The 27,501-nt window shown below is 50.0% G+C and overlaps 2 protein-coding genes across 3 annotated transcripts in view; one reads left to right on the plus strand and one right to left on the minus strand.

The window, feature by feature from the left end:
• Positions 1-27,501, minus strand: part of Mettl27 (methyltransferase like 27) — a 110,067-nt gene that overhangs the window by 3,765 nt on the left and 78,801 nt on the right. Inside the window, exons 2-5 of the mRNA XM_051161343.1 lie at positions 6,893-7,020; positions 5,759-5,887; positions 4,130-4,265; positions 950-1,042 (exon numbers count right to left, since the gene is read on the minus strand). Of these exons, the coding sequence (XP_051017300.1) occupies positions 950-1,042; positions 4,130-4,265; positions 5,759-5,887; positions 6,893-7,015 (481 nt within the window). The 5' untranslated portion in view covers positions 7,016-7,020. The remainder of the gene's footprint in view (positions 1-949; positions 1,043-4,129; positions 4,266-5,758; positions 5,888-6,892; positions 7,021-27,501) is intronic.
• On the plus strand, positions 20,682-26,128 carry Tmem270 (transmembrane protein 270). 2 transcript variants are annotated; one of them, XM_051161342.1, is made up of 3 exons: positions 20,682-20,804; positions 24,371-24,808; positions 25,837-26,128. In XM_051161342.1, the coding sequence occupies exons 2-3, from the start codon at positions 24,416-24,418 to the stop codon at positions 26,119-26,121; spliced, it is 678 nt and encodes a 225-aa protein (XP_051017299.1). In that variant the 5' UTR covers positions 20,682-20,804; positions 24,371-24,415; the 3' UTR covers positions 26,122-26,128. The 2 variants fall into 2 exon arrangements, with proteins under 2 accessions (XP_051017299.1, XP_051017298.1); XM_051161341.1 differs by lacking the exon at positions 20,682-20,804 and adding an exon at positions 21,129-21,223.

Raw genomic sequence — 27,501 nt, forward strand, 5'->3', positions numbered from 1 at the left:
CCTGCCTAGAATCCCCCAGTGAAGGGCTGGGGGTGTGGCTCAGTGGCAGAGCACCTGCCTAGAATCCCCCAGTGAGGGGCTGGGGTGTGGCTCAGTGGTAGAGCCCCTGTGTAGAATCAGCAGCGCTGGGAGCATGGTTCAGCAGTAGAGCTTCTTCCTGAATTGCCCAGTTAGTGATTTTTGGGTGCACAGCCAGCCTGAGGTGCTGAATTCCATCTTCAGCACCACAGGAAAAAGAGAGACCCACCCGGCTCCATTGATCCAAGTTGTTTCTATAGTCATGTTGAATGAACAGACTTGGACCTACACCACAAAAGGAAGACTATCAAAAAGATACAAGTAACAAGCCAGGCTTGGTGGCGCACACCTGTAATCCCAGCACTTGGGAGGCAGAGGCAGGTGGATCTCTATGAGTTCGAGGCCAGCCTGGTCTACAAAGTGAGTCCAGGACAGACAAGGCAACACAGACAAACTGTCTGGAAAAATATCATCAACAACAAAAAGATTCAAGCAAGAGCACTCCCTAAACCAGTAAGAAGACTGGAAACAGAGTAGATCTGACCACTATTGTGTGCCAGGGCTGAAGCAAAGGCCTCTGGGACAAGACTGTACCTGACTCTCACTGTAGTCTGATGGGGAAAGAATCATAGGGACAATGCCATTTGGTTAAGGGAACAAAAGACCGGAAGGGTGGAGCTGTCCCTAGTAGCACTTGGATTGCAGGTGATCTGGCCACCTGTCCACCCTTATGGTGTGCCTGCCTCAGTTGGTGGCAGCCAGGGTGGAGCATTTGAAGTGGCAGATGGTGAACTGGAGAGCTGGGCTGGGGTGTATACCCCTACGCAATGCCCTGCTGTGCCTGCCTCAGCCTGAGTGATTCCTGGGTCTGTGTGTCATGGACAGGGGGAAAGGGCGTCTGAGGGGAGGGGTTGTCTGGGTTGTGACTCACCAGGCTTGGTGACTCTTAAGAGCTCAGGAATGGCACTGCAGGGCACCTGTCCCTCACTGAGGGCACCCACGATGATCACAGCGTCAAAGGTCCCTGCATGTGGAGCGGGGTGGGGACGGGCGATAGTTACTATCGATTGTCAAGTGGACAGGATCCAGGAGACAAATCTCTGGGCCTGTAGAGGAGTTTCTAGGCTGAGTTAATGTAGGAGCAAAGACCTGCCCTAACTGTGGGGGGCCGCGCCATCCGGTCCCTAGGCTGGGGTCCTGGACTGAGGGAAAAAAAGAAAGACATCACTGTTGCCCGACTTTAGTCGCCTTATGCTACTGATGCCATGATTTCCTTTGCAGGAGGGATTAGACCTTCAAATTGTGACTCAAAATAAGCCCTTCTTCCCTTAAGTCACTTTAAATGATTTTTATTTTTAATTAATTAATTTAATTGATTTTTGTTTTATGGGTATGGGTGTTTTGTCTGCATGTATGTTCGGGCATCACCTGCATGCAGTACCCAGGGAGGTCAGAAAAGGGCACCAGACAGATTCCTTAGAACTGGAGTTAAGAGAAGGTGTGAGCCCCTATGTTGGTACTGGGAATGGAACCCAGGTCCTCTGCAAACTCATCAAGTGTTCTTTTTTTATTTTTATTTTTTTTTGGTTTTTCAAGACAGGGTTTCTCTGTGTAGCCTTGGCCATCCTGGACTCACTTTGTAGACCAGGCTGGCCTCGAACTCACAGCGATCCGCCTGCCTCTGCCTCCCGAGTGCTGGGATTAAAGGCATGCGCCACCACGCCCGGCTATTTTTTGTTTTTTGAGATAGGGTTTCTCTGTGTAGCCTTGGTTGTCCTGGACTCACTTTGTAGACCAGGCTGGCCTCGAACTCACAGCGATCCGCCTGCCTCTGCCTCCCGAGTGCTGGGATTAAAGGCATGCGCCACCACGCCCGGCTATTTTTTGTTTTTTGAGATAGGGTTTCTCTGTGTAGCCTTGGTTGTCCTGGACTCACTTTGTAGACCAGGCTGGCCTCGAACTCACAGCGATCCGCCTGCCTCTGCCTCCCGAGTGCTGGGATTAAAGGCATGAGCCACCATGCCCGGCTATTTTTTGTTTTTTGAGATAGGGTTTCTCTGTGTAGCCTTGGTTGTCCTGGACTCACTTTGTAGACCAGGCTGGGCTCGAACTCACAGTGATCCACCTGTCTCTGCCTCTTGAGTGCTGGGATTAAAGGCCTGCGCCACTATAGCCAGATTCTCACTCTGCGTTGAATTGTACGTGTTATGTGTATGCATGTGCGCATGTCCATAATGTCCTTGGAATCCAGAAGAAGGGGCTGGATCCCTTGAAGTTGGAGTTACAGGCCGTTATGAGCTACCTGCTGGGGGTGCTGGGAAGAGAGCTTGTGTTCTCTGCAAACGCAGTATGAAATTTTAACTCCTGAGCCACTTCCCCAGAGAGTTAACTTAAAAAAAATATTTTCATTATTTTAAATTAAGTGTATGAAACCAGGCGTGGTGGCGCACATCTTTAATCCCAGCACTTGGGAGGCAGAGGCAGGCGGATCGCTGTGAGTTTGAGGCCAGCCTGGTCTACAAAGGAGTCCAGGATAGTTAAAGCTACACAGAAAAACCCTGTCTTGAAAAACCAAGAAAAAACAAACAAACAAACAAACAAAAAACAAACAAACAAAAAAAACAAAAACAAAAACAAAAACCAAAAAAATAACAAAAAAAACATAATTTGGTTCTGTTTACCCCCTTTGCCTTCTCTCTTGCTCCTCTACCTTCTGCTAAACTCTCTCTTTACTTTTCGTTGTTGTTGTTTGGGACAGGGTTTCTCTGTTTAGTCCTGGCTGCCCTGGCTCTGTAGACCAGGCTGGCCCCGAGCTCAGAGAGGTCAGCCTGTCTCTGGAGTGCTAGGACTAAAAGTGTGCACCCCCACACCCCAGCGCCTCTTGCTACTTTCATGTCTTGTTTTGTTTGTGACCCACTGAGTCTCACTGGGGGTGACCTGCATGAATTTGGTGTGTGTGGGGTGCTGGGTCAGGGGCATGGGCAACTTCTCAGTGGCAACACCACTGAAGAAAAATGACTCTCCCTGCCCCAGTAACTGCCAGTAGTTTCCTAGGGATGGATGGGACCTCCTGATTAAATTGTTTTTGTCTGCTTTTTTTTTTTTTTTTTTTTTTGTCACAGCAATAAGAAAAGTAGCCAGGGCTGGAGAGATGGCTCAGAGGCTAAGAGCACTGGCTGCTCTTCTAAAGGTCCTGAGTTCAATTCTCAACAACCACATGGTGAGTCACAGGCATCTCTATAATGTGATCTGGTGCCCTCTTCTGGCATACAGGTGTACATGCAGGCAGAGCACTGAATACATAATAAATAAATAAATCCTAAAAAAAAAAGAAAAAAAAGAAAAGAAAGAAAAGAAAAGAAAAGAGAAGTAACTAAGCTGGGCATGGTGGTACACACCTATAACCCTAGCACTCTCTGTGAGTTCAAGGCCAAGCCTGGCCTACAAAAGTGAGTCCAGGACAACCAAGGCTACACAGAGAAATCCTGTTATGGAAAACCAAAAACAGGCTAGGCATGGTGGCACACGCCTTTAATCCCAGCACTTGGGAGGCTGAGGCAGATGGATCGCTGTGAGTTCGAGGCCAGCCTGGTCTACAAAGCAAATCCAGGACAGCCAAGGCTACACGGAGAAACTCTGTCTAGAAAAACCAAAAGAAAAAAAAAAGAAAGAAAAAAAGAAAAAGAAAGAAAGAAAAAAGGTAGAAAGAAAGAAAGGAAAGAAGGAAAAAAAGTAACTAATAGATGTCATAAGCCTTTAGTCCCAGCATCCAGGAGGCAGAGACAGGTGGATCTCTTTCTTTGTTCAGGGCCAGTCTGATCTATAGAGCAAGTTCTAGGATAGCCACGGCTACACAGAGAAACCCTGGCTTGGAAAACAAACAAACAAACAAACAAACAAAAACAAAAGGAGATGTCATATATGCACTGGGTGTAGAAGGACCTCAGGCACCTGTAGGACCCAACCTTGTGCATGAGATGAGAGGACTTCAGATTGGAGGAGAGGGTACAGTGAGAGGACACACACAGGGCTCTGGAGTGAAGACGGTGGCTGGACAGCAGGGGTGCTATTCTTAGGAAGGAGGGTGAGGGTGGAGAGGAAGAGGAAATACCTTCGGGGCTTGGTAGCGGCTCCTGGCCCAGGGTGCAGAGGCTGAGGTGCTGGTACAGGCCACGTGCCTGGGCCTCCTTCAGCATTTCTGGGCTTCCATCTACCCCCTGCACCTGGAGGAAGCCCCGAGCCTGTAGCTGGGAGAGAAGGTAGCATCAGTCCTGGCTCATCCTCTGCTACTGCTCAGCCGGGTCCTGTTTTGTACCTTGGGGCCCATGAGCCAGAGATGGAGGGTGAGTTCTTGCTCAAGGAGGGGCAGGGAATTTGAGCAGTAGGGAGTTGGGAGTGTGGTGTAGGCCTTTCATCCCAGCTAATATGGAGGCTGAGGCAGAAGAATCTCAAGGTTAAAGCTTGCCTAGATTATAGATAGAGTGAGTTTAAGGCCAGGTTTAAGACTGTTTTTCTTTCTTTCTTTTCTTTTTTTCTTTTCCTTCTTTTTTTTTTTTTTTGGTTTTTCGAGACAGGGTTTCTCTGTGTGGACTTGATTGTCCTGGATTCGCTTTGTAGACCAGGCTGGCCTCGAACTCACAGTGATTTGCCTGCCTCTGCTTCCCGAGTGCTGGGATTAAAGGTGTGTGCCACCACCGCCCAGCTGAGACTATTTTTCTGAAAAGCAATAAAAGGGCTGAGGGTCATTGGTAAAGGACTTAACAACAATCCCCCAGAAAGGGACTGAGGGGGTGGCTAGGTGGTAGATCACCTGCCTAGAGTCCCCTTGTGAGGGGCTGGGAATGTGGCTCAGTGGTAGAGCACCTGCCTAGAATCCTCCAGTGAGGGGCTGGGGTGTGGCTCAGTGGTAGAGCACCTGCCTAGGATCCCCCAGTGAGGGGCTGGGGTGTGGCTCAGTGGTAGAGCCCCTGCCTAGGATCCCCCAGTTAGGGGCTGGGGGTGTGGCTCAGTGGTAGAGCCCCTGCCTAGGATCCCCCAGTGTGGGATGGGGTGTGGCTCAGTGGTAGAGCATCTGCCTAGAATCCCCCAGTGTGGGATGGGGTGTGGCTCAGTGGTAGAGCATCTGCCTAGAATCCCCCAGTGAGGGGCTGGGGTATGGCTCAGTGGTAGAGCACCTGCCTAGAATCCCCCAGTGTGGGATGGGGTGTGGCTCAGTGGTAGAGCATCTGCCTAGAATCCCCCAGTGAGGGGCTGGGGTGTGGCTCAGTGGTAGAGCACCTGCCTAGAATCCTCCAGTGAGGGGCTGGGGTGTGGCTCAGTGGTAGAGCACCTGCCTAGAATCCTCCAGTGAGGGGCTGGAGTGTGGCTCAGTGGTAGAGCCCCTGCCTAGGATCCCCCAGTGAGGGGCTGGGGTGTGGCTCAGTGGTAGAGCCCCTGCCTAGGATCCCCCAGTTAGGGGCTGGGGGTGTGGCTCAGTGGTAGAGCAGCTGCCTAGAATCCCCCAGTGTGGGATGGGGTGTGGCTCAGTGGTAGAGCACCTGCCTAGAATCCCCCAGTGAGGGGCTGGGGTGTGGCTCAGTGGTAGAGCACCTGCCTAGAATCCCCCAGTGTGGGATGGGGTGTAGATGATAGAGCACCTGCCTAGAATTCATTAACTAGGGGTTGAGGGCTGAAGTAGCTGTAGGGTGTTGGAGGTCCTGGGTGCTGAAGGAAAGCAGGGCATCATATCAGGAGGTCTTACCTCCACAGCTACCAGGCCAGTGCCACAGGCTACATCCAGGATCAGGGTTTCAGGAGATGGGCCCAGAAGGGTTCCACTGAGACAGTCCACAGCAAGGCGCGGGGCTTGGTACTTCAAAGCAGCCACATCCTGGGGAGAGAGCACTTAGCCTAACACAGAGTTTGGAGGACTCACTTTGTTGGGTGCCCCAGAATGTACCAGTTTGAATTGGTGTGTTAGGGTTTGGATGCTTCTGGGACCCCAGTAACAGAAGACTCAGGCTTGAGGTGTCTTTTCTTTGTTTGTTTGTTTGTTTGTTTCTTTGAGACAGGGTCTCTCTGTGTAGCCTTGGCTGTCCTGGACTTGCTTTGTAGACCAGGCTGGCCTCGAACTCACAACGATCTGCCTGCTTCTGCCTCCCAAGTGCTGGGATTAAAGGCGTGCGCCACCACGCCCGGCTCTTGAGGAGTCTTTTACTGCCTCCTACAGGCAGTCCTCCTTGGTGTTGAAGTTTCTTTTTTTCCTTTTTAAAAATATTTATTATTATGTGTATAGTGTTCTGGTGCACATACACTTACAGGTCAGAAGAGGGCATCAGATCACATTAGAAATGGCCATGAGAGCCGGGCGTGGTGGCGCACGCCTTTAATCCCAGCACTCGGGAGGCAGAGGCAGACGGATCGCTGTGAGTTCGAGGCTAGCCTGGTCTACAAAGTGAGTCCAGGATAGCCAAGGCTACACAGAGAAACCCTGTCTCGAAAAACAAAACCAAAAAAAAAAGAAAAAGAAAAAGAAAAAAAAAAAAAAAAAAGAAAGAAAGAAAGAAATGGCTGTGAGCCCCCATGTGGTTGCTGGGAATGGAACTCAGGTCCTCTGGAAGAGCAGTCAGTGAGTGCCCTTAACCTCTGAGCCATCTCTGCAGCCCCTGGGTTCAATATTAAGGTGGGTCATTCTTGGCTCAAATAGGTGGCCGTCCAATCCAGAGTTAGAGGGGGCTATTCGGGGGGGGAGGTCGCTAAGGAGCACCTCTGCAAAGTTCTTTACTAGGTCTCTTTTCAGCTCTCAGCTCCCCTGGGACACATGTACACTATATTCTTGCTCTGCACATAAAAACACCATCTGGGCCACAGTAATCGAGGACCTGCGTGCTTTCACCTGGTCGTACTCCGGAGCCCAGTCGTCATAGAAGCGGAGCTTGCAGGCCAGGTCGGTGATACCGTGAGAGGCCCCGACCCGGGCCAGTACTTGAGGCAGCCTCCCAGCTTCCTCCCGAGTCATCCTCCTGTGGGGACAGGGACCAACCTGTGACGAGATCTGCCGCAGTCTCCCATCCTTTCTTACCCAGCGGAGGAGCTTATCAATGCTCCAACTGTCCCAAGTCACAATCAAGACCCTGAGTGGAAGACGGTGGGAGCTGACTTCTACACTATGGGGCTGTTCGTAGGAGGAGGGGTTGTTGGTAGAGGGGGTGCTCCCGCGCAGGGAGGAAGGTCTGCACCTCAGCCCATCACGCCCGGGCGTGGATGGGGCGTGGGGTTGTGCACCGCAAGGGTCTCCGAAGAGGTGAAGGCTCAAACTCACCCTGCAGATGCCCCTTCCCGGGGCAGTTCGGTTGTGGAACTGGAGGAGGAAGGGCACTAAGAGGCTGGTCCCGCGACGATTGGGTTTCCGTGAGAGAAAACAGCCAATCAAAGAAAAAGGATGCCAATCCGCCCCCCTCCTCCTACCACGAGCCAATGATAGTAAGGTTCTTGTCCTTCCCGGCCTCCCTTCCCTCCCTCCTCCATCTCAAACTCTCCTAAACGGATTTTATTTTGTTTTGCTTTGTTTTTACAAGCAAGTAAAAAAGTGTTATGCCGGGTGTGGTGGCGCACGCCTGTAATCCCAGCACTCGGAGACAGAGGCAGCCTGGTCTACTGTGTCTTGTTTTTGTTTTTGTTTTTTTTGAGACCAGGTCTGTTGTGTAGCCTTGTTTGACTTTGGAACTCTTTACATGGTCCAGGCGGACCTGGAGCTCACTGAGATCCTCCTGCCCCTACCTCCCAGGTACTGGGATAAAATCCCTGAGTCACTGCTCCAGGCTACAGTATTTAAAAAAAAAAAAGCAAGCAAAGCAAACAAAATCCAAATTATTTATTTATTTTAGGATCGTGTGTAGCGGGCAGAGAACCAGCTTTTGGAGTCTGATCTCTTCAATCTTGTGAGTTCCAAGCATGGGAGTGAGATTCTCAGGCTTTGCAGCAAGTGCCTTTGTCTGGGAAGTGATTTCACTGGTCCCAACTTTTAATCTTTTATGGTTTTGTTAGGGCCTGAGAATCCAAAACAACCCAAGCAGGCATTCGAGTTCGCGCAAAGCAAGATCTTTGTTTGAATTAGGCAGCAGAAGCTGCCTGGTCAGGAATAACAGCACAGACTCGTGAGCTGACTGTGGCTTGGACCGGTCATCTTAGTGTTTAAGCAGATGACAAAAAGTGATTGTACGGTGCTGGAGAGATGGCTCAGTGGTTAAGAGCACTGCCTGCTCTTCCAAAGGACCCAGGTTCAATTCCCAGCACCCACATGGCAGCTCACAACTGTCTGTAACTCCAAGATCTGACACCCTCACACCAATGCACATAAATTGAAATTTGAATAAAATATTAAAAAAAAAAAGTGATTGTACTCAGGCCACTACTGATCAATCAGGGCCTCAGAGCAGACTCCAGAGCTGAACTACAAGTTCCATGCTGCCCCTCGGCCCCTCCGTAATGTTTCAGTTTTAAGCTTGAAAACCACAAATATCTGTGCCAAGTTATAGTCACAATTTTCCATCAATCAAATTCATTTGTCCTTTCATACCAACCAACCAACCAAGCAAACAAAAAAACCCCAAACAAAACAAAAAACCCCAAAAAGAATAAGGAGGAAGTTGGTTAGCCATCTAGAAAGCCCTAATCTCAGAGAGCCTGGGAATTTGAACTTAATATTTCCTTACGACCAAAATGGAGTCTGAAAACAAAATGGCAGTCCTTATGCTAAGTCTCATTTGTTTGATCCCAATAGTTTCTCTGTAGCCGAGGATGTCCCTCAAGTTCTTCTCATCTCCCTGCCTCTACCTCCCAAGTGTTGAGATCACGGTTGTGCACACACCGGGCCTGAGTTATGTGGCTCTGGGCCTTGAGCTTAGGACTTGATTTATGCTAGAGAAACACTCTATCAACTGAGTTATATGCCCAGTCCTTGGAAGTATTTTGTTTTAATTAATTAATTCTAAATAATTATTCTCTCTCTCTCTCTCTCTCTCTCTCTCTCTCTCTCTCTCTCTCTCTCTCTCTCTCCACCCCTGGTTTTTCAAGACAGGGTTTCTCTGTGTAGCCCTCACTATCCTGAAACTCTCTTTATAGACCAGGCTGGCCTTGAACTCACAGAGATCCACCTGCCTCCCGAGGGCTAGAATTAAAGATATGTGCCACCATTTTTTCTTTTTTGGTTTTTCTGAGACAGGGTCTCTCTGTGTAGCCTTGGCTGTCCTGGACTTGCTTTGTAGACCAGGCTGGCCTCGAAATCCTCCTTGTTAAAAGATAGGGTCTCTCAGTGTAGCCCTGGCTATCCTGTAACTAACTCACTCTGTGGACCAGGCTGACCTTGAACTCACAAAGATCAGGCTGTCTCTGCCTTCCAAGTGCTGTCATCAAAGGTGTGTGCCACCTGTACCAGATTCAAATCCTCTGTCTTTACCCACCGGGAAGTGGTGTGCTGGGATTACAGGTGTCAGATACTTTGACTGGCTCTCTCAGGCCTGAGCTCAGAAAAGAAACCAAGCTGGGGACACACTGAAAGTCCAGAGTGTATGACAGAGGTGGCAGCTGGCTGTGCCGAGTTGGAAGAGGGAATGAAGATGGGTTAGGATCCAGGCGAGGACCCCCAGTGCTTCATGGGACATCAGAAAGGGGAACTTTGTAGGACTGAGCTGTAGAGTGTTTGCCTAGCACACACGAAACCCTGGGGACCAGCCCCAGCATCACATCAGGAGGATCAGAAATTCAACCTTAGCTTGGCTGTGGTGGTGTACACCTTTGATCCCAGCACTTGGAGGCGGAGGCAGGCAGATCTCCATGAGTTCGAGGCCAGCCTGGTCTACAGAGGGAGTCCCAGAACATCCAGAGCTACACAGAGAAACCTTGTCTCCAAAACCCAAAACCAACCAACCATCCAACCAATCAAACAAAAATCCGACATTATCTTGATCTATATAACAAGTTTGAGGCTAATGCGTATTACCTGAAGCCAGGCAAGGGAAATGGGAGTAAAGGCAGGAGGGAGGGGACACACACACACACACACACACACACACACACACACACACACACCATTTTAGAGCAATCCAGAGGTAGACCTGGTCTTATGTTGCTGAAGAGGGAATAAACTGAGAGGGTCATGCACCACTCAGTGGATAAAGGCGCTGGCTGCCCAGCCTTACAGCCTGAGCTCTATCGGTGACGTCCGAGGGTGAACGGAAAGATCTGATCCTGGCAGGTTCTCCTTGGGCCTCCACACTACCCACTCCCATGTGTTGTCTGTCTGTCTGTCTCTGTCTCATCTGTCTCTGTCTCTCTGTCTCTCTCTCTGTGTTTGTCTCTGTCTCTATCTGTCTCTGTATCTCTGTATTTGTCTCTGTCTGTCTGTCTGTCTGTCTGTCTGTCTCTGTCTCTCCTCTCTCTCTTTCTCTCTCTCTCACCCTCCCACATGCACACAATGAATATAGGTTAAAAAAAAATGCTGTAAAAATGAGACTTGAGACCCAAGCAAGGACTTGAAGTTACAGATGACTCCTGCTGTGTCAGTGCCACCATGTGGACAGAAATTGATGTCCACCGAGCCAATCTGGACATCTGTCCTTCTTGGAGAGACCTCCAAAACTCCAATGACAGTGGGGTCCCTGAACATGTGTGTGAGGCAGGCAGGGCCCTCCACATCCTCCTGCCATATTCTAGACTAAGATACAGGCTTACTTTGTGGGAGGTGGCTGAGATCTGAGGAACAGTCTAACGAGAACATCACATCCGCTGTACAGCTAGAACCATCATCACCATTACTATTATTTTTTAGGACCGTTATTATTGTCTGTTGGTAGTGTTGAGGGTAGAGCCTGTGGGTTCATTCATTGCTAGACAACTCTATTTTCTGAGAGACACACTGACTGCCCCCCCACACCCCCCCACCCCTCACCTTTTTTTTATTTTTTTGGTGGTTTTGGTAATGGATGTGAAACTACAAATGTGTGTATGTGAGGAAATGGAAATTCCCAGAAATAAGCCATACCCACATTGAACGAAAACTCTACAAGGCTGATTGACAGGTTAGAAATTCTGTGTTTTTGGATAGTTGGAACGCTGCAGCTCTAGAGGCTTAGCCCCCTAAATAGCCATTCATTGCCCATCTTGACCTGTGACCTAACATCCTGTGACTGTCACATGAAACCTCTAGGAATGTATCAACAGGCCCCTACCTTCTACCAACCCAAAGCAAGAAGCCTGGAGCAGAGGTCGCTCCCTTTGTTTTAACTTGTCTGCCTGGTACACCTACTAATGTATTTTTGGGTTTTGTTTTGCTTTTTGTTTTGTTTTTTTGAGACCGGGTTTCTCTGTGTAGCCTTGGCTGTTTTGGACTCACTTTGTAGACCAGGCTGGCCTTGAACTCACAACGGTTGGTTCACAGTGTGCAATGGGGTGGCAATCTGATAAATTAGGAGTCGGCCCCTGATAAAACCTTGAACAAGGACTATTGGTAGAATGATTTCCTGGCACGCACGAAGCCCTAGGTTCCATCCCCAGCATTATGCCAACCTGTGTGGCAATGCTTGCCTGTAATCTCGGCACTTGAGGCACAGTTTAAGATTATGTTCAGGCACAGAGTGTGTTCTAGGCCAGCCCAGGCTATATATGTCTCGCTGGGCTGGGCGTGGTGGCGCACGCCTGTAATCCCAGCACTCGGGAGGCAGAGGCAGATGGATCTCTGTGAGTCTGAGGCCAGCCTGGTCTACAGAGTGAGTCCAGGACAGCCAAGGTGACACAGAGAAACCCTGTCTTGTAAAACTAAAATAAATAAGTCTTGCCAGACATGGTGGCACACACCTTTAATCCCAGCACTTGGGAGGCAGAGGCAGGTGGATCTCTGTGAATTTTAGGCCAGCCTGATCTACAGAGTGAGGTCCAGCACAGCCAAGGCTACACAGAGAAACAGAGATAGTCCAACCCCAAGTTTTTATCCCAAATGTGAGCATCTGCAGACCTGGAGTGCTCCTTCCTGGCCATTCCGAGTTCACTGCCTGCCGTCCTCCTCCACAGCCCCCTCTCTCTTTCTCTCTTTCTTTCCTGGTACAGTGTCTTACGTAGCCCAGGGTGGCCTTCTTCTTTCTATGTATCTGAGGATGACTTTAAACTCCTGTTCCCTCGGCCTCTCCTTCTGAATGCTGACAGTACGGGGTTTCACCACCACAGCCGGCTGTGCAGCACTGGGGCTAAGGGCAGATCTTTAGATTCATGCTAGGGGAGTCCTCTACCCACTGAGCCACATCCTGGACCCCAAGAGGGAGTTTCTTGATACCAGAGGGTGACTTGTACCCGTGGACATTAGGATGTTTTTGTTGGCTTGGGTTCAGAAATACTGAGAAAAGTTGGCGTGGTGGTGGCCGGCAAGAGAAATGAAACTCCTGCCTCTGCCCTGCCCCCTGAAGGAAGTCGTGTGTTGTGTGTGGTTCCTCCCACCCCCACCCCCCCACCCCCTCCTCCCCCTCCCCAACCCGTGGCTTTTCAAGACAAGATTTTTCTGTGTAACTCCAGCTGTCCTGGAACTCACTCTGTAGACCAGGCTGGCCTCGAACTCACAGAGATCCACAGGAAGAAAGTTCTGTTGGTGAATTAGTCCCCTTGTACATTCACTCTCCAGAGGCCCAGGCTTCCTGTTGCTCAGCACAAGCGGTACCATGGCTTTCCAGTGGCAGCAAGTGGTGGGCACCTTTCTGATCATGAAGGGCTTGCTGTGCGCCCTACTGAGCTGTCTTCTGCCCACCTGGCAGGTGATAGAACTTTCTGGCGGTCCTATCATCAGAGCATCGACTATCTGGAAAGGCCTGTGGAAGTCCTGTGTGGCACAAGATAGTCACACGACTCAGTGCAAGGCATATGACTCACTGCTGGGCCTGCCAGAGTCATGGCAGGTGTCTCGGGTCCTCATGATCACGTGTCTTGTCGCAGCCAGACTGGGCTTGCTTCTGTGAGTGTTCGGGAGCAAGTGCCTGAAGTGTGTGGAGAAAGAGAGCGCCAGAGTCAAACTCAGGATGGGGGCGGGGGCACTGTGCCTGCTGGCTGGCCTGTTAGTGATGGTATGTGTGTGCTGGGTAACCCACGACATCGTGCAAGAATTCTCCAACCAGCTGATACCCTCCGTGCAGAAGGGGAAGATGGGTACCGCCCTCTACATTGGCTGGGCCAGCTCCGGATTGCTGCTTCTAGGAGGACCCCTGCTCTTCTGAGCTGCCCACTCCTCGCTGACCATCATCACTCGGCCAGGTCCTATGCTGCCAGCTCCAGCATCATCTATAATAGCGGCTCTCAACCTTTCTGATGCTGTGCCCCTTTAATACAGTTTCTCATGTTGTGGTGACCCCCCCCCTCCACACACACTATAAAATCATTATTGTTGCTACTTCCCAACTGTCAGTTTTCTACTGTTATGAGGCGTATAATGTAAATTTTTTTTTCAAGTAATGTAAATATTTTCAGAGATAGGGGTTTGTCAAAGGGGTCACAGGTTGAGAACCACAGACGTGCCACAATCCATAAGCTAGGCACTGGCTGTCCTTCGGGGGCCTGTCTGTTCTTGGGTTGACCTCTGCGTATCCTGTGATGCTCAAGGTGGTCCTGCCAGGGTCGATGACAGCCCCGGGGCTTTTTTTTTTTCCCCTGACTCATTTCCACACTTTCCTAAGGCTTTCAATTGTCGCTGAAAGTTACAGAGGGCGGTGGTCTTGGAAAACCATCCATTAATCGATCACGCGGGACGAGGAAGCTCAACCCACAAGGGGAACTCCGGACTGCTTTGGCGGCCTTTGGATTGTCTATGACCCTGGGGAACGGGAAAGTCTTGGTGAGCTTCAATGCACCATTTTTCACGTCAGGCTGCCCTCTAAATAAATGCAGCTTGCAAAGTCGCTTGCTGGCTGATAAGCTTGGCTGGGCTGGGAAATTTCCACTACCCCTTGTCACAGAAAGCTGTGAGCTTCGACTGTGGTGTGGAGACGGGGATGGGGAGGTGGGGGGTGGGGGTTGGGTGGGGGGGAGGTGGCTGTGGAAGGGCAGGGCGGGGTGTTCCTGTATGGATGGGTGGCTCCCATGAACCCAGGTGCCTTGGTCACTTTTCTCTGTGCTGTGACAGAGGGTTTAGTCTGGCTCTTCGTTCCTGGGTATAGTATGTAATGGTGGGGAGGGCACAGCGGCAGGAGTGTGAGGCGGCTGGTCACACTGCAGCACCCGCAGCCAGGAAGCAGAGCGAGACAACGCTGGTCTCTTCTCCTTTTTCTTGAGTCTGGAACCCAACCCGGGAGATGATGCCAAATGCATTCAGGGTGGGACTTCCCACCTCAGTTAAATTACTATAAAAAATCTCTCACAGACCCAGGCAGTGGTGGATCGCTGTGAGTTCAAGGCCAGCCTAGTCTATAAAGCGAGTCCAGGACAGCCAAGGCTACACAGAGAAGCCCTGTCTCCAAAAACAAAAACATGGCTGGAGAGATGGCTCAGGGGTTAAGAGCACTGGCTGCTCTTCCAGAGGTCCTGAGTTCAATTTCCAGCAACCACATGGTGGCTCACAACCATCTGTAATAAGATCTAGTGCCCTCTGTACATGCAGACAGAACACTGTATACATAATAAATAAATCTTAAAACAAAACAAAAAAACCAACCAAACAAATAGCCTCCCTCACAGGCATGCCCAGAGTTTTGTTTCCATGGTGATTGTGAATTCTATCAGGTTGACAAGAGTGACATCACCCTGGGTATAGCAGGGTAGGTGACCTGGCTGTCCCTGAGCACACCCACCATCAGTACTTTGTGGCAGGTCCCTGTGTATGAGGTGGAGATGGAAGATAGTCCTTTTTTTATGTTGTGGCCTCAGATCTTCCTTGAATCCAGTACCCAGTGATGGATCTGAGTTGAAAGGAGGCAGGCCATACCACATGTCTCTGTAGGATGCTGATCCCATGGAGGAGAAGAGGTGTGTCCAGTCCTGAGCTAACATCAGACCTGACCCAGTGAGAGCTATCATGGGGATGGAGACTGGCTAGGGAAGAGGAGGGACCGGTGGTGGCCTTGGAGTGTCTGTCATGGGGAAAGGGAGGGCTCCCCCAGGCTGGGAAGATTTAAAACCAGACAAATAGCAAGCATCTTGGTAGAGGAGAGCTCTTCCCCCTTGGGAAGACCCCAGTGAAATTGGACCTGTGTTTCACCAGAGCTTCCTGTGGGTTTCAGATGTTTGCCTGATTGCTATCCCATGGGTGCCATGAGCACAGCAGCTCAAACTCTTTAGGTATAATCACTGGCTTATGGAGCTCCCGAGTCTCTACTGCCATCTGATACCATCGATCTCATGCCCTGCCCCCACAGCCCCGAGACAGGGTTTCTCTGTGTGTAGCCTTGGCTATCCTGGAACTCTTTTTGTAGACCAGGCTGGGCTTGAACTCACAGGGACCTGCCTGCGTTCCATGCCATGACCTTGGGGTGTTTGGAGAAGGACCTCCTGGCCCAAGCTGACATGGTAGGAGTTGCTTTGGCCAAGCCTTGCCAGCACCTCTGGGCTGTCAGTCAACCCCAGTGGTTACTGAGATGTTCCCCAGACAGTAGACTGAGTGGCTGCTGTCTACATGAAATGTGGTGAGGATATTGGGGAACTAGACGTTGCCACTTTTGTTTTTCGGCCTCTCGGAAATGAGGTTATACTGTGTGACCTCAGGCTGGCCTCAAATGTGAGATCTTCCTGCTTCAGACTCTGCAAGATGATGGGCAGGTGTCAGTCACCATGCCCGGCTCCAAGGATCCCTTTTGATAGTGTGTGCGTGCATGTTTATGTATGTGTAAGTGTATGTGTGCGGGGGTGTCTGTCTGTGTACATGAATGTACAGGATCAAGGCCAGCCAAGAATGTCTATCCTCAGGCACCATCCACAGGCTTTTTTGTTTTTTGTTTCTTGTTTTGGTTTGGTTTGGTTTTGGTTTTTCAAGACTGGATTTCTCTGTGTGTAGCCTTGGCTGTACTGGAACTCTTTGTAGACCAGGCTGGTCTCAAACTCACAGCGATCCACCTGCCTCTGCCTCCCGAGTGCTGGGATTAAAGACGTGTACTATCACTGCCTGGCTGAACACACCAGTTTGTATAGATTGCCTGGGATCCTACTGTTCCTGTCATCCAGTGCTGGGATTACAAGCATGCACAACCATACCTTTTTTTTTTTTTTTTTTTTTTAAACAAAACAAAACTGGTTTCCATGAATTGAACTAGGGTCCTAATGCTTATATGCTAAGTGTTATTCTTACTGAGCCGTCCCCTTAATCTCATCAGAGAGATCAGGCTGGACCTGTGGAGTGGTCTGAGCAGAACTGTGGCCTTTGAGGTGGCTGCCAGTGACAGTCCACGCCAAGTGGGGACAGAAGGATGAGGGGACACTCAGAATCCATAATGAGAACCCCAGGAAGTTCATGGCAGACCAGGACCCCGCCGACAGGCGTGCCCTAGGCAATCAGTGGTTTGTTTATCCCGGATGGAGCTCAGACTGTCTTGTGACTCGCCTCTGCAGCTGTCACCTTTGGACTGAACCGATCCCTCTTGCTGGCTCCGTAAACCTACAGGCCTACAAGAGGCTTCCAGTGAGGCCACGCCAGCGGTGAACGGTTGCTGGTGTCGGAAGAGGAGGCTCTTTGGTGAAGCATCTGCAGGCTGTGCAGGGGCGTGTCCTCCATGAGTGTCCCCCATGCTCATGCTGATGTTGGCTTTTGGTGGTGACAGTGCCAAATTTTCCAATACACCAGTAAGTGATTGGACATGGACAGAATTGTTTCTTTAGTCTGTAGCTGCTCTATTTGGGGTGACAGGAAATAGACTAAAAATAATACAGCAGGGAGCCAGGTGTAGTGGTGCACACCTTTAGTCCCAAGGGCTTGGGAGGCAGAGGCAGGAGGATCGCTGTGAGTTCGAGGCCAGCCTGGTCTACAAAGCAAGTCCAGGATAGCCAGGGCTACACAGAAACTCTGTCTTGAAAAAACCAAAATAAATAAACAACAAAAAACCCTAACAACAACAGAAACAATAACAGCAAACCCCAGCAGACCCAAGAACACTAACTTCAGGACTAAAGGATGTTGGGGGATGGGCAAATAGGGACTGAGCCTTGGCTGTCCTGGACTCACTTTGTAGACCAGGCTGGCCTCGAACTCACAGTGATCCACCTGCTTCTGCCTCCCGAGTGCTGGGATTAAAGGCGTGGGCGACCATGCACGGCTTAAGAGTCTGCTTTAAAAAAAAAAATAAAATAAATTGGAAGATGAGCTGGCCATAGCTGTGCATGTTTGAGAGGGCTGGTGGAAGATTTGTGAGGTTCAAGGTTGTGGCTGGAGTGTAGGCATGTGACTTCCAGACAGCACTGCCACAGAACAGTGCAGGGTCCTCGTGGTCACCAGTATCATCGTAACAGGGTTGAGTTTGCCACTGAGTGACAGGAGACTAGCTGAGTGAGTGGTGGCTGCGTGAGAGAACTGAGGTCAAGGTCTTGACGGAGGTGGTTTAGCTGCTCTTGTGAGAGCTTGCTGCTGTAGGTGTCCATGTCCTGGTGACATATGTCAGTTTCTCCTACCCACTGTTGGTCAGAAAACAGATATGAGGGCCTTCCTCTACATGGCCTGGACCACTTCCTGCTGCTCAGATGCAAATGCCCACCTTGAAGTGGCCTGTCCAATCCTGCTGAGGACTCCGATGACAGCTCCGCCCCAGGTGGCAAGGTGGGCAGCGGGCTTCTCTCTGCCTCTTGAGTTTTATTTATTATTTATTTATTGTTTTTTGAGACAGGGTTTCTCTGTGTATCCTTGGCTGTCCTGGAATGGCTTTGTAGACCAGGCTGGCCTCGAAACTCACAGAGATCCACCTGCCTCTGCCTCCCGAATGCTGGGATTAAAGGTGTGCGCCATCACGCCCAGGTAGCCTGCTTTCTTATAGCATTCAGGACACCAGCCCAGGCTGGGCCCTCTCACAGTGAGCTGGGCCCTCTCACAGCCAGTCATCAATCAAATGCCCCACAGGCAGATCTGGCGTAGCTTCTCCATTGAGGTTCCCTCTTTCCCAACAACTCTAGCTTGTGTCAAGGTGACAGAAAACTGGCCAGCACAAACCCTGAGGGAATTATATGCTGTTGAACAGCCTGACGTTACAGGATCAGGTCCAGAAGCAGCTGGGGAGGGGACAGCTTGAACTGCCATCTTCAGGACCGGACAGTCGTGCGGACAGGGCTGTCCCGGAGCAGGATAGGGAGGTGTCAGTGAAGAGAAGGGATTGTGATGCAGGCAGGGTGTGGGGTGGAGCATGGTGGACATCGAGACAAGCGTTTTTCTTCCTCAGGTTTGAGTCTTCTCTTGCCAGTGCCCCCTCTGGCTGGGTCTCTTCCCCTAGCTTTCCGTTCCATCCCATCTCCTAAGTGATGTCATGGTACCCAGGCTGACCTCAGACTCGCCATGTGGTCAAGGATGACTTTGAACTCTCAATCCTTCTGTTTCCATCTCTGGAGTGTGTGCGGGAATTACAAGCATGCTCCACAGGGCTGAGGACCAAACCCAGCCCTTCTTGCATGCTAGGCAGTCATTCTACCAATAGAGACAGTCACGTCCCCAGCCTAAATTGTAACTTTTCTCTTTTCCTTCCTTCCTTCCTTTTCTTTCTTTCTTTCTTTTTTTCTCTCCTCTTTTTGGTTTTTCTTTTCTTTTTTTTTTTTTTTTTTTTTTTTTTTTTAATATTTTATTTAACTTTAATCTGTGTACATTGGTGTGAGGGTGTCAGACCTTGGAGTTACAGACAGTTGTGAGTTGCCATGTGGGTGCTGGGAATTGAACCCAGGTCCTTCGGAAGAGCAGGCAGTGCTCTTAACCACTGAGCCACCTCTCCAGCCCCTCTCTTTTTGGTTTTTCAAGACAGGTTTTCTCTGTGTCGCCTTAGCTGTCCTACACTTACTTTGTAGACCAGACTCAGAGAGATCCGCCTGCCTCTGCCTCCTGAGTGCTGGGATTAAAGGTGTGTGCCACCATGCTTGGCTTCTCTTTCATTCTTTCTTTCCTTTTTTCTCTCTTTCTCCTCCTCCTCCCTCTTCCTCTTCTTTTTTTTCTCTCTCTCTCTCTCTCCTCCTTCTCCCCTCCCCCCTTCTTCCTTCCCTTCTAGTATGAGGACAAAACTCAGGGTTTTGCACATCTAGGCAAGGACTCTGCCGTTGAGCCACACCCCAGCCCCTCACTGGGGGATTCTAGGCAGGTGCTCTACCGCTGAGCCACAACCCTAGCCCCTCACTGGGGGACTCTAGGCAGGTGCTCTACCACTGAGCTACACCCCAGCCCCTCACTGGGGGATTCTAGGCAGGTGCTCTACCACTGAGCCACACCCCAGCCCCTCACTGGGGGATTCTAGACAGGTGCTGTACTGCTGACCTATGCACTCAGCTCTTGGTCAGTTTCTAGTTTTAGTTTCCCACGTGTTTCACAGGCAGGTTTGCATTGTCATTTCCTGTATGCATCTGAGGTCCTGTCAGGCTCTGGGCTCTGTATGAGTTTCTGTTTATCTCATAAAATCACCTGTGCATGGCGTACTCCTGACTCTTTTGTTTTGCTCAGGAAGGAGAGATAGTATCTCACTGTGGCTTTGGTTCACATTACTCCTCTTTTGGTTTCTGTTGTTGTTAACGATCTTTGCTCCCATGCTCCATTGGTTCCTTTGATTTGGAAAAAAAAATGTCTTAAAGCTCTTTTTTTTCATATATATATGTGTGTATGTATGTATGTGTGTGTGTGTGTGTGTGTGTGTGTGTGTATATGTATATATGTATATATATATATATATATATATATATATAGATAGATAGATAGATAGAGAGAGAGAGAGAGAGAGAGAGAGAGTGTTTGTTTGTGTGTTGGTTTTTCAAGACAGAGTTTCTCTGTGTAGCCCTGGCTGTCCTGGGGCTCACTGTGTAGACCAGGCTGGCTTTGAATTTGTAGATCCACCTGCCTCTGCCTCCCAAGTGCTAGGATTAAAGGTGTGCCGGCTTTAGCTCCATTCTTTTATTTCTATTCTTTTCTTTCATTATTTCCTGAAGCATACAAAAATGATCGATATGCCACCATGCACGTTTGTATGGGAACTTGTTTTCTTTTTTTCCTTCCTAAAAATGGCTTTATCCAAGTCACATAAATTAAAAAAAAAAATCACGGGTGCATTGCTTGCAAGAAGGCCGTTTTCAACGCCCAGTTCTGCACATATGAGAGGGTTAAATAAAGAGAAGAGGGTTACATAAAGGCTCCTTATCTCTGGGTGGTTCCTCTTCTTGTAACCCAGGTATTGGCGGGAAATGCACAAGGAGTGCTCTCAGATTCCTAGACAAGCCTGCTACCAGGAAACCCCACCTCGCAGGTGGTAGGGCAAAAACCCAGAAACTTTCTCAAGCCCTGCTTGCCCCGCAGTGTCTTCTGCCCCCGCGCGGCCATATCCCGGTATTGCACCCGATCCGAGCCCTTGCGGGTCTTGCTCTGAGGACGAGATCTCCTTTCTCCAGGGAGGATCCGGAATGGCTCCCCCTGGCGTGATGCAAGGCAGCATCCGCTGATTTCTCCATGCTCCCAGGTGCTCATTCCTGATCCTCTGTACGGGGAAACTCCAAGACCACACAGCACCAGCACGGATGGGACAGGGAGGGAGGCCTGGGGCTGAGGACAGAGGGCTCCCAGTTGAGGAAGCTAAGTTGGGGCTCCTCCTGCGGCAAATCTGCTATCCTCCGGCCCATCCTGGAAGGTAAGGCCATACAGATTTCACCTCCTCCTCCATCCTTCATTTTCTTCTTCTTTCCCTACCTCCCTAGCACCCATGCCTGACAGGTAAATTAAGCTGATACTCAAATTTGCTCTGAGCTGTTTCACCGGAGTAGATAGAGGATTGATCCTAGCATCTGCCGTCTGGCCTGTGATCCTGTCTGTGTAGCCAGATTTGAGCTGAGGTCCGAGAGCAGCAGAGAAGGCAATCTAGAGAAACCGGTAGTGTCTCATGTAGCAACCGGGTTCCCATGGCAACTGGACCTCCCACTCCATGGCATCTGTGAGGTCACCCTGCCTCTCCTGGTTGGGAATGGATGGAGGGCAGACATGGAGGCCACTTCCCGGGACAGATCTGGCCTCCTCAGAATTCTGCTACAGGTTGGGAGGCTCTCTGCGCTGGTAAGCACGGTGGGGCTAGGGGGCCTGTTGAGGTTCCCTGTTCCCAGCCACCTGGGGAAACCCAGAGAACTCCCGGAAACCCCACCCCCAAACTATTGTGGCGTGGCTGTCCATCAGCCATCTTTCTTCCTTCCGCTCCCTATCTCTTTTCTTTTTTTCTTTCCCATTCCTTCTTTTTATTTATTTATATATATATATATATATTTTTGAGACAAGGTCTTATTATGTAGCCCTGGCTACCCTGTTACTATCTTTGTAGACCAAGCTGGCCTTGAACTAGAGATCTGCCTATTGAGACTAAAGGTGTGTACCCATTATACACCCAGACCTTTTTTTCCTTTTTTGTTTTTGTTTGCTTGTTTGTTTGTTTTGTTTTTCGAGACAAGGTTTCTCTGTGTCATAGCTCTGGCTGTCCTGGAACTCGCTGGGTAGACTAGGCTGGCCTCGAACTCACAGAGATCCACCTGCCTCTGCCTCCTGAGTGCTGGGATTAAAGGCATGTGCCACCACTGCCCGGCTCCTTTCTTTCCTTTAAAAAGATTATACTTGGTGTGTGTGTGTGTGTGTGTGTGTGTGTGTGTGTGTGTGTGTGTGTAGTCAGGTCTCTTCTTTTATCATGTGGGTCCTGGGAATCGAATTCATGTCCTCAGGCTTGGCAGCAAGTGTCTTTACCTACTGAGCCATCTCACTGCCTTAATTTCCATTTCCTCTCCATTTCCCTTCTCCCTTCCCCTCCTTCTTTCTTTCTAGTGTGCATGCGTGTGGGTATGACATGTGCAAATGCACATGCTTGTGTGTGTGCACATGGAAGCCGGAGGCAGGCAATGGGCATCCTTCCTAACACTCTCTACCTTTTTTTTTGGATCCTCTGAATTTGGAGCTGACAATTTTGTTTGTTTGTTTGTTTTGTCTGGCAGCTTAGCAAGCCCCAGACACTCTCCCGTCTTCAACACCTTCAGTGCTGGGGTTGCAGGCATGCGCTGGAACATGCATACACTGGCTTAATATGTGGGTACTGAGACCAATGGGTTCTCTAATCCTCAATTTTAGGCAGAAAGCGCTCCCTCTCCCCCCTTCTCTCTCTCTCTGGTTTTTTGAGACAGAGTTTCTCTGTGTAACAACTCTGGCTGTCCTGGAACTCCCTCTGTAGACCAGGCTGGTCTCGAACTCTCCGAGATCCATCTGCCTCTGTCTCCCAAGTGCAAGTGCTGGGATTAAAGGCATGCTTCAGCACTCTTAACCGCTAGGCCATTTCTCCGGTCCTCCTTTTGTCTTCCTCCCCTCCACCCACTGTGTCACCACGTGGTTCAGGCTTTCCTCAAACTCACCACACAGCCCAGGTTAGCCTCAAAACTCACTGTATAGCCCCGGCTGGCCTTGAGCTCCCGGCTTCCTGCTGGGATGACAGGTGTGTGGCCCCACACCTGCCTTCCTATCCTGGTTCTTTGGAGCCTGCATTTGCTGGACTCTGATGGTCCGTCCCGTGGGTGTAGGGTATGAGGTGGGTCCAGCTTGATCATCTCAGTCATGGGCTGGAGGATTTAGGCTGTACCACGAATCCCACTCCTTGTAGAGTGGGAGATACCGTGGCCAACCTGCTACTTAGACCTGGAAATCTTAAGTGTCTCCTCCTATATTTTTCACAGTAGGTCTGTCATAAGTCTGTCACTCCTCCCTCATGTCTCTACATCTCTCGCCCTAATCCCAGCTTTCCTTATGATTCCAAGGGCAGCCAGGGTTCCAGGCAAGTCCAGGTACTGGGGGGAAGTTAGCCAACCTATGCTCAAATCCTGCAGAGTTAAGGGGGAGGTCCTTACTATTTACTTGTTTGTTTTTAATTTTTAAAATTTTTATTAGTTTTATTTACTTATTCATTTATTTTCTTTTCGAGATAGGGTTTTTCTATGCAGCCTTGGCTGTCCTGGACTCACTTTGTAGACCAGGCTGGTTTCAAACTCACAGAGACCCACCTGCCTCTGCCTCCTTGAGTGCTGGGATTACAGGTGTGCGCCATCACGCCTGGCTACTTGTTTTTAATTTTTATTAATTATTATTATTGTGGTGTGATGTGTGTGGTGGGTGCTTGAGTGTCGTAGCACCTATGTAGGAGTCAGAGGGAGATTTTGGGGAGCTGGTTCTCCCCTTCCTCCTTTACGTGGGTTCTGGGATCATACTGAGGTCACCAAGCTTGCGGGGGAAGAGCTTTAACCACTGAGCAGTGTTTGTTCATTTGTTTGGCTTCACGTAGCCTAGATTAGCCTCAAACTTCCTTTGTAGCCAGAGAGTACCTTGAATTCCAGATCCGTCTGCCTCTACATCCCAACTGTTGAGACTGCAAGCATGCACCACCCCTCTTGGTTTAAGGTAGTGTCGGGGCTTGAGCCCAGGGTTTCATGCATGCTACGCAAACACTCCACAGCTGAGCTGCATCCCTGTGCTTGGAAGTCACTCTTAAAAGATTATAGGCAGTTGGGCATGGTGGCACATGCCTTTAATCCCAGCACTTAATAGAGGCAGAGGCTGGTGGATCTCTGTAAGTTTGAGGCTAGCCTGGTCTACAAAGTAAGTCCAGGACAGCCAAGGCTACACAGAGAAATCCTGTCTCAAAAAACAAACAAACAAACAAAAACTATATATATATATATATATATATATATATATATATATATATATATATAGCACAGTGGCAAAGGCCTTTAATCGCAGTACTCAGGAATCAAAGGCAGGGGGACCTCTTGTGTGTTCAAAGCCAGCCCGGTCTACACAGCGATCTCTGGGACAGTCAGGATTACATTGAGAGACGCTGTCTCAAAACCAAAATCAAGTGAATAAACAAGAGAGAGACACCGGGCGAGGTGGCCGACACCTTTAATCGGGAGGCAGAGGCAGGCAGATCTCTGTGAGTTTAAGGCGAGTCCAGGACAGCCAAGGCTACACAGAGAAACCTTGTCTCCAAAAACCAACCAACCAACCAACCAACAACAACAACAAAAAAACCAAAACAAGAGAGAGACTACTCTTGTGCATTCACAAGTGACCTGAGATTTGGCTCACAATGACTGGGCAGCCCCTCCCGCTAAAGCACTGGTCGGGTTCCACCCTAGGTTCGTGGCACCTGTAACACTGGTGTCCCCATCCTCCTTACAGCTGATCCAGAACCGCACGCACCTGTACCGCTTCCTGCTCCTGAAGATGGCCATCTTTCAGCACTGGGTGTTGGGGCTGGCCAAGGAGGCCCGGGGCTCTGGAAGTGACGCGGCCCACCTGCTTCCGGGAGTCGTCATAACCTGCCCTCTGGGCTTGGCCCTTCGAGCTGGACTGGCAGTGCTATGGGTCCCCATATGGCTGCTGCTCTGGGGACCTAGGCTGGCATACGAAGTCGGGTTGTGCTGTACCCGCACCGTGAGACTGGCCCTGGGGCACCTGGGTGCCTGTGAACCTCTGGCCGTGTCTGCGGCCACTTTCAGGGACCTGTTTCTCTCCTGCCTGCATAGCCTGATGCTGGTGGCCCTGCTGATGCTGCTGTTAACCTGGAGGCTGGTGCAGAAAGCCCATCACTTTGGTCTGAGCTGGTTACCCAGCCAGGTGGGTTGACAGGGATACAGGCTGATGAACCTGTGGGTGTGCCTGCAGCTGGTCAGTACTGGTTATGAGCAGGTCCTGGGGGCTACTTACCTCTTCTTCCTCCTCCTCCTCCTTTTAAATTATACTTGGCCAGGCATGGCGGCACATGCTTTTAATCCCAGCACTCTGGAGGCAGAGAGGCAAGCAGATCTCAGCGAGTTCGAGGCCAGCTTGGTCTACAAAGCAAGTCCAGACCAACCAAGGCTACGTAGAGAAACCCTGTCTTGAAAAACAAAAGCCAAACAAAAAGTTATTCTTAATTTTAGATTGTGTGTGTGTGTATACGTGCATGCACGTGCATGTGCACAGGTGTCCTTAGAAGCCAGAAGGCATCAGATCTCCTGGAGCTGGAGTCACCAGATGTGGGTAATAAAGACTGAACTGGAGTCTTTTGCAAAAGTACCACTTGCTCTTAATCACCAATCTATCTCTCCAGGTCCACAGAGTGTTATTTTTAACTTTTTTTTTTTTCTCCAGACAGGGTCTTTCTATGAAGCCTTGGCTGTGCTGGAGCTCGTTCTGTAGACCAGGCTGACCTCCAATTCATAGAGATCTGCCTGCCTCGGCCTCCTGGGTGCTGGGATTAAAGGCACGTGCTACCACCACCTGCCTCATGGAGTGTTACTAAAAGTATATTATTTATTTATGTGTGAGCATGTATGTATGTAGGCATGCTTGTGCCTGCATATAAGTGGGTGTCAGAGAATAGCAGGATTTGTTTCTTCTACTATGAGGGTCCTGAGGCCAGGAGTGGTGGACATGCCTTTAATTCCAGCACTGGGGAGGCAGGCAGATCACTGTGAGTTCCAGGTCAGCCTGGTCTACAAAGGGAGTCCAGGACAGGCATGGCTACACAGAGAAATCATGTCTCAAAAAAAAAAAGCTCCCCTCCCCAGAAAAAGAGAGGGTACTGGAGTGCAAAATCTGCTTGCTTGAGCCATCCCCTTCAGCCCTTACCAAGGCTCTTGCCTTCCCACACCCTCCTACAGAATTCGGTGTTGCTGGAAGCCTTGGCACTACTGAGACGCCTCTACTTGTGGGCGGAGCACACAACCACACTCACTTCCTGGAACCTGGCCTATCTTGTCACTTGGACTACCTGCCTTGCTTCCCACCTGCTTCAGGCTGCCTTTGAACACACAGCCCAACTGGCACAAGCCCAGGAGGCCAAGTCCCAGGAGACCTCGGGGCCCTTGCCTCAGTTCTTAATTCCGGAATCTTCCATCACTGAGGCTGAGCCCCTCCCATCCCAGCCTGGAACCCCCGGAGAATAAATGTGATCCCCCATCTGCCTTTCAGACTCAACTGTCTTTCTACCTAGCTGGCCTGGAAAGGCTATTCTGAGTCATATGTGTGCATGTGTGTATCTGTGTGTACCTGTGGTTAGCGGGACACAGGGATGAAATCCCAGGCTGAGGCGCCTCTGGGAAGGAAATCACATTCCTTGAGTGCCTTTCAGGCCTCAGTTATCAACTTCCCACAGACACTTGACACTTTACACTTTTTGGTTTGCCTCCTAGCAACCCTAGCATCTGGCTTGACCATCATTTTACACACACACACACACACACACACACACACACACACACACACACAAAATAGCCTCAGGAACTGGACATTTCCAAGGTCATGGAATGGGTCAAAACTGGCTCAGGTCTGCAGATGGCTATTTCCCAGGCCTCCCAACTCTTGGCTCTTGGTTCTTAGCTCCCCAGGGACTTAAAGGGAACTGGGCAATTAGAGACTCTGGCCTCTGGGGGGTGCCAGGACCTCACAGTTTAGAGATGTAGGATTAAAAAAAATTTAGAGACACTTGAGACTGGTGGAAGTAGCTTATCCATTCACCCACACATAGTTGAGGACCTACACACCCACCATTGCATTTGCACACCTGCCAATCCATCCAGAGCACCCTCCCTCCCACCCTGCCCTCCCTCCCTCCCTCCCTCTCCCCAATCTCCCTCTATCCCTCTATCCATCCATCCTTCCATCCACTCAAAATCCATCCATCTATCCATCCATCCAAAAGTTCACCTGCCCACCTGTCCGCCCACCCATCCATCTATCCGTTCATCCCCCAAACCCATGCTTCCATCCCTTCACCCCTAAGTCCATCCATCTATTCCAGAACGCATCTACCCACCTTCCTCTTTTCATTCACAGATTCCTTACTCTACTTTTCCCTCTTTCCAAAAATGTCACACCACAGACTGTCAATCTCCCCCAGGCAAGAGAGGACCTACCGAGTCCTCAGCCTCTCACTGGGGAAGGTGGGGTCCTTCAGACATGAGTTAGCTCAGGCTCCTGCCCTGGCCTTAGGCGAGTGATTCTTAGATTGGTTTCTTGAAAATCAACCATCACCTCTTACCCCTTTCCTTAGCTCAAGACCTGGCATCTCTCTCTCTCTCTCTCTCTCTCTCTCTCTCTCTCTCTCTCTCTCTCTCTGTGTGTGTGTGTGTGTGTGTGTGTGTGTGTGTGTGTGTGTGTGTGTATAGGTTCATATAACTTTGGTCCCCCCACCTCACCCCATTCCTCATTTTCAGGGTAGCTAGTGCCTCCCTTAAGACTGAAAATGGTCTAAGTTAGATGTGCCTTCCAGGTCCTTCTTCCGAATACAGGAAGCAACTTACCTGCCTTTGAGAGACATCAGAGTG

Source organism: Acomys russatus, chromosome 19 (assembly GCF_903995435.1).
Source record: "Acomys russatus chromosome 19, mAcoRus1.1, whole genome shotgun sequence".
Lineage (NCBI taxonomy): Eukaryota > Metazoa > Chordata > Mammalia > Rodentia > Muridae > Acomys > Acomys russatus.